This window comes from Rutidosis leptorrhynchoides, chromosome 1, assembly GCF_046630445.1.
Source record: "Rutidosis leptorrhynchoides isolate AG116_Rl617_1_P2 chromosome 1, CSIRO_AGI_Rlap_v1, whole genome shotgun sequence".
Taxonomy (NCBI): Eukaryota; Viridiplantae; Streptophyta; class Magnoliopsida; order Asterales; family Asteraceae; genus Rutidosis; species Rutidosis leptorrhynchoides.
This window is the reverse complement of record NC_092333.1, coordinates 584,653,074-584,670,000: the sequence shown is the minus strand read 5'-3', so window position 1 is coordinate 584,670,000 and position 16,927 is coordinate 584,653,074. Positions and strand designations below refer to the sequence as shown.

The 16,927-nt window shown below is 34.1% G+C and overlaps 2 protein-coding genes across 2 annotated transcripts in view; one reads left to right on the top strand and one right to left on the bottom strand.

Annotated features, from left to right (window-relative positions):
- The window catches only part of LOC139882938 (auxilin-related protein 2-like), an 8,268-nt gene extending 1,662 nt beyond the window's left edge, over positions 1-6,606 (top strand). The window contains exons 2-8 of the mRNA XM_071867188.1: positions 1,147-2,692; positions 3,123-3,264; positions 3,715-3,815; positions 3,908-3,973; positions 4,129-4,218; positions 4,930-5,106; positions 6,022-6,606. Of these exons, the coding sequence (XP_071723289.1) occupies positions 1,147-2,692; positions 3,123-3,264; positions 3,715-3,815; positions 3,908-3,973; positions 4,129-4,218; positions 4,930-5,106; positions 6,022-6,060 (2,161 nt within the window). The 3' untranslated portion in view covers positions 6,061-6,606. The remainder of the gene's footprint in view (positions 1-1,146; positions 2,693-3,122; positions 3,265-3,714; positions 3,816-3,907; positions 3,974-4,128; positions 4,219-4,929; positions 5,107-6,021) is intronic.
- Positions 6,607-8,172: 1,566 nt separating this feature from the next.
- LOC139882928 (adenine DNA glycosylase-like) lies at positions 8,173-10,641 on the bottom strand. The gene is made up of 7 exons (XM_071867177.1): positions 10,216-10,641; positions 9,897-9,956; positions 9,685-9,804; positions 9,507-9,604; positions 8,878-9,431; positions 8,597-8,691; positions 8,173-8,468 (listed from the first exon to the last, which is right to left on the bottom strand). Exons 1-7 carry the CDS (start codon positions 10,600-10,602, stop codon positions 8,412-8,414), a joined length of 1,371 nt encoding a protein of 456 aa, XP_071723278.1. The 5' UTR covers positions 10,603-10,641; the 3' UTR covers positions 8,173-8,411.
- Between the last annotated feature and the right edge of the window lie 6,286 nt (positions 10,642-16,927).

The following is a 16,927-nucleotide window of genomic DNA, read 5'->3' as shown; positions in this document are numbered from 1 at the left end:
TTTACCATTTGCTTTTACCCGTAAGATGTAATTTGGAAGGATAAGGTATATGATATTTATAATTAGATAAAGATGCTAAGATAATAACTGTCATGTAAAATGCTTTATAACTAGTTATAGACTATAGATAACGAGCGCATAGATATATAGACAAATTTTTTTCACGTTCCCTCAACTCTCTAGACTTAAATTTGGAAAGTAGAATAGAGCCAATCATACATGTAGAATTGAAAACAGAATAGTGAGCTCAGGTCGGCCGTATATTAATGTACATGAAGATGTTTAACGGTTCAAAGTGTGTGTAAGTGAGACCTTATTGAAGATTTTTGAAAGTTTAGAGTCTTGTGTTGATGCTTGCTAAGAACTCCTTTAACCAGAAAGGATGACAAATATACTCTAAAACTCGACTTTAGTTAACTTTATATTTTAACTAAGATGATGTGAATAAAAAACAATAATTTTGAACATATATGTTGAAGTTGAAATGCGCACTAAATATGTACTGTATTATTCATTTACTTGTGTTGCAAAAGAGATGTGATTGGCATATTAGCTTGTTGACCGTCTCAGATGGGTGGATAGTTGTCAATGTGTATTCAGGCATGGAGATCGAGGTTTTCTTAGAGGATCTTTGTTGTTTGAGCCAAATACTGTTGGTTTAAGCAAAGTATATGTTTATTTAATAAGGACATTTACCCATAGTTGGGACGAAACTGTTAGTGAATGGATTGAGTGCTCCGTGGCTGACACAAAATTGTTAATTTATCGAGATTAGGCGGCATGACCGCCTATCTGACTCAGCTTTACTTGTAAGAATATCATTTAACTTGAGCATGTGAGGGTTTTCGTATGTTTGTCAATCTTGATGTGTTGCATACCTGCTAAACGTATTAAATTATGTTGCTACTTTCACGAATTTGAACTGCAAGTAATTACATGAATGGTGTATCTTTAGGGAATTCCTTACCCTCGAATTAGTTTTTACCACACACTTATCCTCTTCAAAATTTATCTGTTCCCAGAGTACTTTAAATTATTTATTATTTCTATTTTATCTTTATAATATTTGATTATTCATAATGGTTGGGTTTATGCCGGTGAAAGTTGAATTAAATATCGAGTTTAAATATTATTATCTTTTCACAGATCAAATTCAGAGTCAGCACCAGTATCAAGTGACAATACAAAGAAAACTTCTAATGCAATGGATGATCCATTTGTTGTTCTAGAGTCGACGTCAACGCCAGTCACTTCTTCTCAGGGTGTTTTTATTGATCCATTGGAGCCTATTTACAAAGTCAGCAAATCACGAAGCACAAATGCTGGAAGATCGTCAGTAAATAGCAATATGTTTGATGATTTAGATCCTCTTCATGGATTTGGTAAGCGTGCACCTGCATTTTCAAGTGAGACTAATAGTAAGGGAAAGGATCGGAGTCCTTCTAAAGAAGGATCTGGTATGGGCAGGCCAAGAAGTTCAACTCGGACAGAGCCAACCGAGAAATCTTCTATGAAATATTCTGCAAGCCAATCACAAAAGTCACCTGTAGAAGAATTTCAAGAATTTAAGCAACCTGTTTTTGACATGCCACCTGTTTACAAGTCTTCTCATGGATCTATTAATCGTGCCACATCACCACCTTCGTATACAGAGTCAAATTATCAAGCGGATAGGTCTCCGTCATCAGAAGAACATGCGCAGCCAGTTGATGATATATGGCTCACTGTGTCAGAGATACCTTTATTCACACAACCTACCAGAGCTCCTCCACCTTCAAGACTTCCCCCTCCGATACCAACACGTGCTTCTAAGTCTAGAAGTGGGTCCCGAACATTCGGGAATGATTACTCTGCTTCTTCACCAAAATACTCAAAAAGTTTCAACCCGTTTCAATCACCAACCAAGAGTGCAATGGCCTCTCCATTGGATGAGTTTGAGAATTTTGCCATGGGTGGGACCACAGGAAATGGTGAGAACAATGACGATGCCAAATATGGTGAAGAGATGGATTCAAACTCGGCTGCTGCTGCAATGAAGGATGCTATGGATAGGGCAGAGGCAAAATTTAGGCATGCAAAGGAAGTAAGGGAAAAAGAATATGCAAAGGCTTCTAGAGATAAAGAAACTGTGAAGCCACAAAAAGATGAAATGTCTATCGAAGAAGAGACAAAGCGCCAACAAGAGATAGAGAAAAGTAGAGTTGAAAGGGAAAAGGGTAGACAAGCTGTTGAAAGGGCTACACGAGAAGCTCGTGAAAGGGCAGCATCAGAGGCACGCGAGAAAGCATCTGCTGAAGCTCGTTTAAAGGCTGAACGAGCTGCAGTGCAGAGAGCTCAAGCTGAGGCACGTGAAAGGGCAGCTATTGATGCAAGAGAAAGAGCAGAACGAGCTGCTGCAGAAGCAAGGGAACGTGCTTCATCAGAAGCCAGCGAAAGGGCTGCTGCCGAAGCCAGGGAGAAAGCAGCGAGAGAGAAAGCCGCTGTTGCAAGGGCTGAAGCAGATGCAAGGCGTAGAGCAGAACGTGCTGCTGTTGAAAGGGTTAATGCTGAGGCTCGAGAGAGAGCTGCTGCAGGTGCTCGAGATCGGGCTGCTGCCGCCGCCAGAATGAACCAACAGAAGAATGATAATGACCTTGACTCATTCTTCAGCTCCAGAGCAAGCAGTGCGCCAAGACCGAGGGCAACTTCTTCTGTAAGTAGTAAATGGTGTATTATTTACGTTTTTAATTATGGGAATTTTGACCTAGTAACTTATGAATGAGTCGATTTGGGTTGTGTTTTATCTCAAACGTGTTTAATGGGATAAATACAAGATTATGAGTATTAACAGGAATGAACCAAATGAGCTGAACCTGTTTTGAAGCTGTCAAGAGGTTATTTATTTTGCACACGGTCATGTAGATCGTTATTTACTTAATGATTTTAATTTGTTAAACTTGATTAACGTGTCAAGTATTTATAGAAGTTCTTGTAAAAATTTACAAAGCGTTTGTGTACAATGGCTTATTTCAACTCAAACCCAATTTGACCCGTAACCCACCGTCATTCCCATCCATCTTGCCACCTTTAACCTCATTATGTATGTATATAATCTTCTGAGCAATGTTTTATATGCGATGCAGGACCCTGCACCTGATCCGCCAACCCAGAACAGACAGGGACATGATGTTTCCCAGAGGACTTCCACCACTGGAGGATCCTCAAATATCAGAAAAGCATCTTCCACCACCAGCATTGTTGACGATCTTAGCTCAATATTTGGAGGTATAGTTTAGACATGTTTCAAATGGAGCTAATACAATCGTGCTTATCCTCTTATTTTTACTAGAAAAGTAAAGCGGAGAGGTTTTCCCTTTTCGGGTTACCCGGGAGGGGGATTATTTTTACTCTATATGCCGCCTAGCTGTATAAATCAGTGATCGTTTTCAAACTCTTCCCTGGCCACCTCAGCATTTGAATCTACGACCTTTTTCAACGATTTCAGGCCCCAACCACTGTAAGGGTGCAAACCAAAGTCCCACATTGGTCATGGGACAAAACAAATGTATGTATATAAGTCGAAGGGGAAGTCATTCTATCACCAATTGTTTTTAAAAAGGATGGACTCTTGGGCGACATTGTGTTTGGGCTATACGATCCTAAAAAGCACCGGCTCTTAGTGATGATTTTTCTCTTAGATTTACTGTTCACTAATAGTCCTTTTCTTTCTAAAAGCTGCTCCATCATCTGCTGGAGGCTTCCAAGAAGTTGAAGGTGAGACAGAAGAAAGAAGAAGAGCCAGGCTGGAAAGACAACAACGAACTCAGGAGCGTGCGGTATGTGATTTTTTCATAATCTTATTTTTATATACTTATATGATATATGATACATGACTCTTAGTTCTGATTATTGAGTATTTAATGGTTAGGCTAAAGCACTGGCTGAAAAGAACAGTCGTGATCTCCAATCCCAAAGGGAACAGGACGAAAGAAGTGTGAGTATCATTCTGGCATCTCTTCTTTTTGTGCATCACAAGCTTCAGCATTCTTTACCTGAGCATGCATTTGCCTTGCTTTAACTTCTAGTATGGGGATTACTTTAGATGTAACCGTTTCTCATGCATATCATATATTTATGTGTTCATCACAGAGGATTGGCGAAACTCTAGATATCGAGATCAAACGTTGGGCTGCAGGGAAAGAAGGAAATTTGCGCGCCCTGTTATCTACGTTACAATATGTATGTAATCGCATCTCTTTGCTAAAGTTTTGTGTTGTGTAGATTCGACTTATAAATCACTACATTGAAAACTTCAAATTTGTAGTGGTAAAGGTTGTGTCATACTTAATTAGATTAACTAGCTTTACCAGACTCCATTTTGACAAACTGGTATTTTGCAATTTTGGAATGAGTCGAATTGGGTTATGGTTTTATCTACTTACTGTTCGGACAAGCCAAACTGAAAAATAGCTAAAAGGTCGAATTGGGTTATGGTTTTATCTACTTACTGTTCGGACAAGCCAAACTGAAAAATAGATAAAAGGTAAACGAGTTTTGTAATCATGTCTAAAATCTTATTATGTTTTTTTTCTGAAAAAAATACGCACAAAAGTGTGTGTCAACCCAACACACCATGACCCGTCTTGAGAAATCTCGTTTTGACCCAAACCTGTTTTCGCCTGCTACCCGACCTCCCGATTTCTGCCATTTACGCACAACAATGAAGTTATGTTTAGCTTGAAACTGAACATGTGTGGTTCCACTATGATCTAATTTAGGACAGTACACGGTTCAGCACCTTTAAAACTAGATTGGCGCAGTATTGTAATAAACTATTGTTGATTACTCATAATGCATGTGTTCCAATACAAGCATTTGTACTAAATAGCTTGTGAAACAAGTTTTTAGTGAGACTCCATCTTTCATCAATGCTATCTTTTTTATTATCAGGTTTTATGGCCTGGATGTGGTTGGCAGCCTGTTTCATTGACAGATTTGATAACTGGTGCGAATGTGAAAAAGGCATATAGAAAGGCAACTTTGTGCATTCATCCTGACAAGGTACAGCAAAAAGGAGCAAATCTTCAACAGAAATATGTTGCCGAAAAGGTGTTTGATCTGCTTAAGGTACACACTTGTGTTCCAATTTTAATATTTCAAGATCATCCAAGTAATTAGCCATTCGGTACCTTTATTTTAGTACTTCTTGATTATTCTAATACTCAAAGACTATTTACTAGTTGTCCAAATCTTGATTACAAAAAAAAAAAAAAAAAAAAAAAATAATAGTTTCTTTCGTTCTGTTTTCTACACTTTTGTAGTCAACATATCGTGTGTGTGTGTGTGTAGCCCAGCTTTTGTCATATAATAGTACAAGTCATTTAGTTCTTTTAACTGAAAAATGGTAACAGAAAGGTACTTCTCATATTTTTTCAACATAGTGTTATCTTCTGTTTACCTTTTGTGTTACCTAGCCATATATGAAGTAATAACTAACTTGTTGTATTTTCAATTAATATTTGCTAGGCTGGTTCTTTTTTCTTTTCCGCGAGTTGGTCAAAGCAGGTTTGGGTTTACCCGCGTTAATTTTAGCACGTCCACCCAGGAGCACATGTTTCTATCACATTACATAAGCTTTTATAATTAACTTGTAAAATCTGAGTAATACAAAATTATATATCAAATTTGGAGCAATTTCTAAGACATTATATACGGTTCAAATATACTCACATATTTTCAGCACATTCTGTCCATTTGATATGTTTCCAGCTTTTAGCTAAAATTGTTTAGTTTGATCTCTTTGAGATAAGACACTACCCAAATTGACCCAATTGGTCAAAAATTCCACCCTTAGGACTCATCATAATTATAATTAATCTTGTAGGGTATCCTCTTTCTGTTATTTTATTTACTTACGTAATAATCAAACACTTTTTGTTGACATTATTGCAAGTTCTACGGGGATGAGGAAGTAGAATAGTATATGTTCACAGTTTTAGCATTCAATGTGTCATAATTTTGAGTTCGATTAACATGTAACAGGAGGCTTGGAACAAATTTAATTCAGAGGAGCTCTTCTAAGTGTGGTGACAATGATGTTTGTTTAATTTTTGAAGCCATAAATGCACAAAATGTTTGTGGAAAAAGATATGCACAGGATGTTCGTATTATTATATACATCTCCCTTGCATTCTTCCGTCGAGCAAAGATCTCATGTGAGCTCCAGGGATGGGATAAGCGGACTCGATGTTTGTTGTAAATTAGTGTCAATGGAAGGTGGGAAATTATTTGTTGATGTTGAGTAAGATTGTTGCATGTATCAATCATTCTACATGAATGATGATTGTGCTCTGCAAATTCTTTTTTGCCCTTTTTTGTGTGTGTGTGTATGCCCTTTTTCAGGAGCTCCAGTGGTCAATTCAAGAGGCAGTGATGGTAGTTAATTGTACATTGCTTTGGATTTGGCTGTTTTGGTTCTCAAAAAAGTATCAGCAACCTTTCTTCTTTTTGTCTATTTTTATTGTTATTAATTATAATTACTTGACTTTGTTGAGCCTTTTGTGTTAATTGAAATGGAAAACTGTAATGAATATTCTTTTTACATCATACACAGCTAAAAGAGAACCAGCCCTGTTTCTTTTTGTTCACTATTCTGTTCTTCTATTAATTCTCTTATTTGTGGTATCAACTGCACTTTGTGTGGCATCAAAATGTAGAATAAATATGTTAGGTGATTAATCAACAATCAGTTCTGTAACAGAAAAGAGCTACCTTTGCTATGCATGTACCAACCAAGAAAATTTTCAAAAAAAAGAAAGAAAAAAAAAAGAAAAGAGAGAGAGATATAATGTGACTCAACACAAATGAATATCTTCTTTCAGTATCGATAGATGGCAAAATTCCAATTGTTCTCCCCATCTGATCTGACCAATTGAGTACATGAAGTGTAATTTCTAGCCAAACTTCCTATCTAGTGATTTTATAACAGAAGCTTTGATGTAGTAAAGAAGATGACTACCAACAAAGTGGATCAACATACATTACATTGAAGCAAAAATTTTATCCCTAAGTCACTTTTATTTAAGGTGACGAACACCAAGCCCACACTAATCAGCACGATTGATAAGGAGATGTGATGCGAGAACTCGACTAGCATACCTATTTTATGCGAACACATTACATAACATCCAAAAGAGTATAAACTGTAGATTTGGTGTTCATGTGTCAAAATCTCATAGATAAGGTGTGAAAGCATACACGATAACATAAACCACGACATCAACAGGGAAAAGGTTAACTGTAGTTCATAGTACAACTATAGTTTGACACACACAAGAGCAAGTTATTTTAAATCAACTTGAACTTATAGGTTTTATAAAACAATAGGTTTTATAAAACAAAACCTGTTATTATTTTCTATTTAATTTAAATAAAAAGCGTTACATATTTTAGTTTATAAAACAGAAAAAAGTATTATCTGATTTTATTTGGTCATGGTTACCAGCAACTCGAGTAATTGTCCCGGGACTAGTCGTCTCACAAAGTAAGTCGGATTCCCAATTATAACAAATGATATTACAGTACTTTTTTTTGTGCTAATAAACTTTCCATACCTTTTCAAAGGTAGATGTGTTAATTTTATAAATTTGTAAGTAGCTACATAACATACTTTAAATCATCCTGAACGTATAAAACAGAGTTTGTTATTATTTCTCTTTCAATTTTAATAAATATCCTTAATCCTTAATATCCTTATACATTTTTAGATCATAAAATATAAAAAGTACTATAGAACATAAAAATAAAAAGTATTATAGATCATAAAATATAAAAAGTATTATAAATCATTTAATATAAAAAGTTATTGTTAGGATTGAACATTAGTGAATCCTAACTAATTTGTAGTTCATGAATCTTTTTGAGTTCAGCCATTTGAGCTTTATCCTGATTAATTTGTAGACATGATTTGAGCTTCAGTTCAGGAAAGTCATCCTTGTAGACATGATTTGAGCTTCAGTTCAGGAAAGTCATCCTTCAATAAGGATGATGCCTCAATTTGGATCATAAGTCCACGTTACTAGACCGGCAACAGGTTAAGTCGAAATACCATTTAAATATTTTTCATCACATTTATTTGCAACCTATGTGGGACTATTCCTTTTAATAATACGTAACACAAACGAACATCTTCTTTTAATATCGATAAGTAGCAACATTCCAATTGGTCTCCTCTTTTGAACCATTTTGTACATGAGGTGTAATTCTAGCCAAATTTCCTATCTAGTAATTTTATAACATAAAATTTGAAATATGACTACCAACAAAGTGTGTCACATACATTACATTCAAGCAACAAATAACTTCAACTGGAAACCGTTTTGAGAAGCAAAATTTGCACGCTGGCCAGGTTTCCTAGTGTGATCACGTCCGGTTTATCTTGATACGAGACTTGCTCTACTCTGTTTAAACTTTTGGACCATATCGTAAGCCTGTGTATATTCATATTGCGTTTGTCAAAGACTATAATTAAACATCATCTTTCATCACTCAGTGAACCATATAAATTCAAAGCACAAAAATTAGTAATTAGTAATAATGAATATAAAAACATGTTTACCTTTCTAACTCCAGTTGATAATCCCAGGGTCTCAATGGTTTTGGTATCTACATACTTATAAGACACGAGTCCTTTGTCGTTCGTCCTGTTCAAATCTGTAACCAAACAATAACAAAAATTAGCCTAGACAACTACATGTTTGTAAAACAAGATTGTTAGGATTTAGGAGGTTGTAGACATTATAAGCACGAGTTAGGCAACTTTCAGCCCATTGTTCGTTTTCTTTATAGCTTTTCTTTTTTACCCATTTCTATTAAATAAACATTAAAAATAAAATATACCTTGTGAGCGTAGAACCAGTAGCTCGATATACATCTTGAGACGAATGTGAGTAAAAATATGTACATATTCTCCCACTTCTTCTCTTGTAACAATATTCGACTTCCTATTAAGCTTCAAACCGAATGATTTTTTCAAAAAATCATCAACAGCCAATCTCCTTGTAACCAAATCAGCTTCACCATTTAAAGAAACCGACGGAAACTCCCAAAGACCAGCAAGTAAACCCCCTTCAGGTCTCTTAACTAATAAAAACTTATTATTTCCCAAATCATCACAATTATTCACTTTACTTTCTTCACCTTCTTCTAATATTTCAACTACACTAACGGCCGAAAAATCCCGCCTTTGTTTCACCTTCGCCACTTTAGTTGGATAATTAGTAACGAGTACTGATGGGTTATTTTTGGACTCTGAAAGCGCACTACATTGATCAAAAACCGGGCAGGATGAACAATTAGGGCTCAACGGAGTACATAATGTTGCACCGAGTTCCATAAGTGCCTGGTTGAAATCACCCGGCCTAATAGGATCAACTAATTGCCCCGCTAGTCTCCTGTTAAAATATCATCTTTGAAACATCAATCGCACGTTATCTGAAACAGGAGATGTATATGAAAAGTAAACAAACCAGATGTTTTTGACAGTTGTGTTGTCTTTAGGGTTTGCAGATATTGTCTTTAATCTAGCAATCAGCCTAATAACATTTCCGTCAACCACAGGTACTGCCTAGATTAATAACATGTGTTAAAAATTACAAACGCGTACAAAAAACAAGAAATGGAAGAATTAGTTTTCTAATTACTAACCTCGTTGAAAGCTATAGAGGCGATTGCACCAGCTGTGTATTCTCCTATTCCTTTAACCTTACGAAGATCATTCACCGATCTAGGAAATCGACCTCCTTCTTCAACAATCATTTTTGCTCCCTAACATACAAATACAAATAACAATAATATTAATTTCAAATTACAAGTTTAATCGAAGTATCGAGCACAAAATTGAAGAAAATGAAACTAACCTCCAACAAGAATCGTGCCCGTCTGTAATAACCCAATCCTGCCCACATCTCATTCACCTCCTGAAGAAAAAAAAAATTTAAAATATTGAAAAAAAATAAATACTACAATAATTGTAAACAAAATAAAAAGTGTAATTTCAGTGTAAATAATCCCTAAATATACAGAATTTATCACTTAGAAGTTTTAAAATTTTTTAATTTATAATTATCTTTTGTGGCATATTTTCCCCTAATCTTAACCCTAGGGAACAAGACATAACTATAACAATTTGCATTAAGCATAAAAACTAATAATAATGAAAATAATAATTTGTACTACCTCAATAGAAGCTTGAGCTAGGTGATGAACAGAGGGCCATTTCTGAATCCATCGATTGAAATAATCAATAACAGTTTGAACCCTAGTTTGTTGAAGCATGATTTCAGAAACCCATACAGCATATGCTTTTACATCAATATCAACATCATCATCAGAGTTGATTCTACGCCATGGAAGGTCTCGTTTGTTATCACCGTACCATTTTAACAACGATGCCCTGATTTTGTTAACTTGGTGTTGATTAAATTTAAGAGCATCTTCTATGTCGTTGATTGTAGAATCTTGTTTAGGTTTTGATTGACGTGTTCTTTTGTTGGATTTGGTTACCATATTAGCATCTGCAACAGTCTTGTTGTTGTTGTTGTTGTTAAGTTTCTTGTTCTTCATGTTTGGCTTTTAGAAGGAGGAGGATTGTGTGTGTTTCCCGCTTCAGGTACAAGTGTTTGAATTGGCTAAAGTTTAGGTTAGGGCACTTCAAGTATTTGAGTTGCACAGGTCACTTGGAGTTAGACTCAGCTCGGCTTTAAAAGAGTGAAACGGTTTCGAGACAGTCGGGTCTTAAAAAGGTCGAGACGTTCGAGACGGGGTAGAGACAGGGACTAAGACGGGCGCTGACCAAAGTTGACTTTTAAATATATAAGTATACTAGCCTTTAAGAGCTCGTGCGTTGCACGGCGACTTTTAATTAAAGAAACTCTAAATGTAAAAATGTTATGTCACCTCAAAGTTTAACACAACTTATATGTTTAATATTGGACTAATGAAATTAGCATCTCATAATATCATCGTAATAATTGATTTTTTGTAACCATTTCTGATACAATATCTATTTAGCTTTTCTTAAAAATTCTCAACAAAAGCTGTTTTGAGTCAGCAGAACCAAAATCCAACAAACTTTACCAAGACTGAACAGTGACTCAACCCAAACCGCCCACTTCACCACCTGGACACGAAACCAAAGACCATTAGGAATACAACCATAATTACCTTGTTTTAACTCTATAATTTTCTCTAGCAAACGTTCCCGTGTAACTCAAACAAATTACACATGTAATATTGATGAGATAGATTGGTAGAGAGAATACAAAACTAATCATAATAAAACATATTTGAAAAATAAAGTGTAAATAGAATCTAAATATGAGAACACAATAAAAATAAAACCAACGATACCAAACCTGTAAATACTCACCGATGAACAACTAACGATTCACAATGCAGTAGAAAACAACTTCAAATACTATCCTCTAAAGACGAAATTGAACAGATGAAAACACAAAGAAGTCAACAACGGCGTAAAACTAACGATACCAAAGTCGTAAATACTCACCGATGAATACAGAATCCAGTACAAAACAACTTCAACTACTATCCTGCGACCACGAAATCGAATATAAAAACACAATTAAGAACACAGCAACAGCAGCATAAAAGAAAAGGTTGTTGAACTTTTATTTATAATTACAGCTGGTTCATTTGCCATCGTGTATATAAAGCAAAATATTTCAGGTATCACTAAGCATGTGCATGAGTATGTTTCCCTTCACCCGTTCTAATTCACATGATGGTGAGTCAATCTCTGATGGCAGAGAGAGTGAAGGTTTTCCAAGCTCATTGCAAAGAATGATGTTTCAACTATTATTTTAGATTGACATACACTGATTTTGAATTACATTAAATTTACTGCATAAAAAGTTATATGCCTCTTCAGCGGTTCCACGATCATGGTCATCGTTTCCTGTCTGTACATGATCACCAATAACAATAACCAATGTCATTCACTCATTCCTGTTGACAGAAGAAAAAGTGAAATACCTTATCAAACATCAAACAATACAAAATGAAACATGATAAGAAATCCCATGCGTAATATGGTATGATTACTATCTTAAATTTAACGAATAGTATAACAGATCACAAATATATGAACCAAAAATATAAAAACTTCCAAACTCATAATTATGCTTACAATATAACAATTGAAATGCTAAATTTTCGTATTTGTTGTTGGTTAATGATTTTAGACAACCGACCTTGAATTTGACTTGAGAAAGTAGCTAAGTTCCATAAAATTGTATGATAAGAAAGTATCCAATTAAAAAAATCATAAGCTTCCAACAATATATAATTTTTCCAAATCATATTATAATGACACAAATGCAAAACTTTAATGCTTACAAAATACAAAATATGAAAAATTCAAAAATGGTCACATTTCTAAAACACCTACCGGTTCACCGGCAAAAATGGTTGTGAATCCATCAGCTATCCGACCAGAAAGCAATGCAGTAGAAGCATCCAAAAATCAACACTAATATAAATTTAAAATAAAAGTAACAAAATGGAGACTATTGTTATTTATAGAAAGCAAGTATAAAGCTCATATATGTAGTGACCCTAACTTTTCCATGTTCTTATATACTAAATGAAATTGATATTTTACATGATTAAATGTTTCCAACATGTTAAGCAATCAAACTTGTTAAAACTTGATTAATTGAAATGAGTTTCATGCAGACAATTGACCACCCAAGTTGACCGACGATTCACGAACGTTAAAACTTGTAAAAACTATATGATGACATATATATATATATATATATATATATATATATATATATATATATATATATATATATATATATATATATATATAACATGATATTATGATAAGTAAGTATCTCACTAGGTATATTAACAATGAGTGATATACATAAAAATGAGTTTATTGAATTAAGAAACTCGAAACGATATATATAACGATTATCGTTATAACAACGTCTTACTAAATATATATGAATCATATTAAGATATTGATACACTATGTTTAATCATGATAAATGATAAGTAAACATGTCATTAAGTGTATTAACAATTGATGTTATGCGAGGTGTATATGAAATAGCTTATATTTTACTAGGAAAAACTATTAAATATGATACAATTTTACACAAGATATTTATTTATTTATAGAACGGATATAACTAAACCTTGCTACAACACTTATAGGCAGTGTACCTAATCGTACAGTAGTGTAGTTTTTAGTAAGTCCGGTTCGTTTCACAGGGAATCTTTTAAACAAAGCTTAACGCTATATTAGTTTTAATTTATAAAAATACAAATATATATATATATATATATATATATATATATATATATATATATATATATATATATATATATATATATATATATATATATATATATATATATATAAGTAATATTATTATTATAAAGGGGGGTTTTACCGTTTAATGACCGGTTTGTCGATTTTAAAAACTTTAGTCGCAGTTAAAACCTAATGTAAAATAATAAATAAATAAAAGACTTAATTTAAAGCGTAAAATAAATAACGATAATGAAATTGCAATAAATAAAAGTGCGATGAAACAAAATTGCGATAATTAAAAAGTGCAATTAAATACAATGACAATAAATAAAAATGTAATAATTAGAAGTGCAATTAAATATGAAAATAAAGGAATTATGCTTATTTAAACTTCCGTAATCATGATGTTTGACGCGTTGATTTTAGTTTTATGCCCATGGGTTAATTGTCCTTTGTCCTGGATTATTTAATTTGTCCGTATGGTTTTTGTCCATAACAGTCCATCAGTCATAAATATAAAGTGCGAGTATCCTCGTCAAATTATCCTTATACCCGAAGTCAAATATTCCAGCTAATTGGGGACTTAAACTGTAACAAGGTTTTAATACTTTGTTTAATAATTACACCAGGATATCAACTGCGTGTAACCCAAGGTTTTAATACTTTGTTATCAATTATGCCAAGTGTCCTTGTACATAATTTCACCCCTGTTTTAATAAATCTATTAACTATTAATCCATTCCCGTGTCCGGTTAAATGAACGATTATTCGTACATATAAATATCCCGCCCATCGTGTCCGATTGAGTGTATATGGTTATTTATAGGTATGTCCAATTGTAATCTTTATATTAAAATTAACAAACTATCATTTAGTTAAACAAATATAAAGCCCATTAATAGCCCATAGTCTAATTTCCACAAGTGTCGTTCTTTTGTCCAAACCCCAATTATGGTACAAAGCCCAATTACCCAATTTTAGTAATTAGCCCAACATCATGATTACTTCGTTTTAAATAAGCATAATAATAACTTAGCTACGAGACATTAAATTAAAAAGGTTGAACATAACTTACAATGATTAAAAATAGCGTAGCGTTACACGGACAGAATTTCGACTTACACCCTTACAACATTCGCTAACATACCCTTATTATTAGGATATAAAATTAAAATTAAAATATAAATATATATATATATATATATATATATATATATAAGTTTACGTATGAGTGAAGAGGAAAAGATGTGTAAATTTCGGCCGAATGCTCGGCCTTTTATAGGCCCACGTAATACTATTTGACCTCCGCGAGTGCGGAGGTTTTTGCCTTTATAAGCTCCGCGAGTGCGGAGCTGTGGATTCCAGCTCACACAAGCTTGGCTCCTAGCTTGCCGACGGTTTTATAATATAATATAATATATATATTAATTTTAAGAATTAATTATATATTATATTATATTCATGTGCATAGTTGACTTGTAATTTTTAGTCCGTTGCATCGAGCGTTGAGAGTTGACTCTGGTCCCTGTTCCGGATTTTCGAACGTCCTTGCGTATAATTTAATATCTTGTACTCTGCGTTTTGCACCTTGTACTCTTGTAATTTTGAGACGTTTCTCATCAATAATTGGAACCACTTTGATTGTATTTTGTACTTTTGAGCTTTTTGGTCGTTTGCGTCTTCAATTCGTCCAATCTGTCTTTTGTCTTCACCTTTTATTATTTAAACGAATATCACTTGTAAATAGAACAATTGCAACTAAAAGCTTGTCTTTCTTGAGGGATAATGCTATGAAATATATGTTCGTTTTTAGCATTATCAAATATTCCCACACTTGAGCGTTGCTTGTCCTCAAGCAATATAGTCTTGAAATATACTAGAATCACTTCTTTATTCTTCACACTTTGTACATCAGTGATTTCTATACGGCGGTATGAACAATGGTAGTAACGATGTGGTTTACAGTCCCACATGACTATGAAAATTTAGATCCTTTAAGGAAATTGTATCTTTATGAAAACATTTGATCTTTTGAAAATTAAATCTAGCTTTTACCCTAGATAAGTTTTCCGGAATAACCCTTCACCGATGTTTGCAAAATATTTTTGTGGGTTTGGTGGGTTTCAGATTTGAAAATTTTAGCTCAAAACTTGTGGTTTTGTGTCACCCACTTGCTAACCTTGTATTGGGAAAGCAACACGTCCAGTATACTTGCTCCGAATATTACCTTTCGGTAAACTACCGTCCGGTTGTAAAGGAAAGCGTTGAACAAGCAACTGTTAAGGCAATGTCCCCTGACATGCTTTTAATTATGGTCTATAACGTGTCGGACGCAATTACTATCCTTTATAGGAGCAATAGTAAAGCTCACCCTTATAATTTTTCGGTCTGGCACAAGGTCCTGTCTTTGACCATGCTATGCAACCACCGTTCTTACGGTTGATACCCGATTTGGTTCAGGTGACCTAATGAATTCTAGGTGAATTCCTAGGATTTTACGTTCAATGGTAATGAACGCATTGAAAATGAGTTTTCAGAAAACAAATCGGTTTGTAATTTTGATCAAAATATTTTCTCGTTCAAGTTCGAGTTTAGATATCATCGAATTCCATGAGTTTGTAATTCTCAATCTTTAAGGTCAATCTCTAGGATTGAGTAATATCAGGCTTAAAAGCTGATTTTTGATCTTTTAAGGAGATTATCCTTTCCGGGGGTCTGATTCATTAGTCTTATCAAGCTAATTTGCACGGCGTCCTCCCCATTTTACAAGACAGATCCTCTCATGATTAGGATAAGTCTGACCACTTGGCGACCCTGTTTGATGCTGAGGTCCGTGAATTTCCTGCTGATTTTAGTGATGACTTTTCTAGATTTTTCGTCAACCTACAGCTGGTCTGGACGACAACTTCATGACCTAAATCAAGAAGCGCGTTTCTTTTTCGGAAGACTTTACTTCCTTTAAGTGATGGAATTGATTCATCGTGTAGATCCATCTTTCTTACAGTAAATCGGGTAAAACTGTTTAGTTTAGTCCAAAGCAAAAGTATCTTCAATTATTTGTTACAGAAATATGTGACATATGTTTAAGATAACTTGGTAAATTTTCCCACACTTGGCTTTTATTTTCTTTTATTTGCCTTTTTATTGTCCTCTATTCCATTTTAAATGAATTCTAACATTTTGGTTTGTTTCTCAATTTATGTCCTTTCCGAGGTAACAATAATTTTGGTGTTAACACCTAGTTTTATCGTTCATAATTATGTATAAACATGATTTTGAGTTCATTTAATTGAAAATTTTTACTAGAAGTGGGTAGTCAGTATATAAGACTAGGGCTGTTCTTTGTTATCAGAGAGCACTAGATTCTAATACAACTACTACGTTACTAGTATTTTTAATGGTAACCAAGTGTTTAAGTTAAAAATTTTAAAAATCCGAAAGAATTTAACCCCTTCCCACACTTAAGATCTTGCAATGCCCTCATTTGCAAGAAATCAGTAACAATTTAAATTATTGAGGGTGATTAGCGTAGAAAAATGATTAAATTTTTCCAAAGTTTCCAAACATATTAGCGTTTATTTGCTGAATGATAAATGGTGCACA

What these genes read in the sequence shown, in the direction of transcription:
- LOC139882928 (XM_071867177.1), bottom strand. Translation starts at nt 10,602, where the DNA reads ATGAAGAACAAGAAACTTAACAACAACAACAACAACAAGACTGTTGCA. An exon ending in TAGCTCAAGCTTCTATTGAG is followed by an intron (nt 9,957 to 10,215) that starts GTAGTACAAATT and finishes TTTTTTCTTCAG; the next exon opens with GAGGTGAATGAGATGTGGGC. An exon ending in CCTCTATAGCTTTCAACGAG is followed by an intron (nt 9,605 to 9,684) that starts GTTAGTAATTAG and finishes TTATTAATCTAG; the next exon opens with GCAGTACCTGTGGTTGACGG.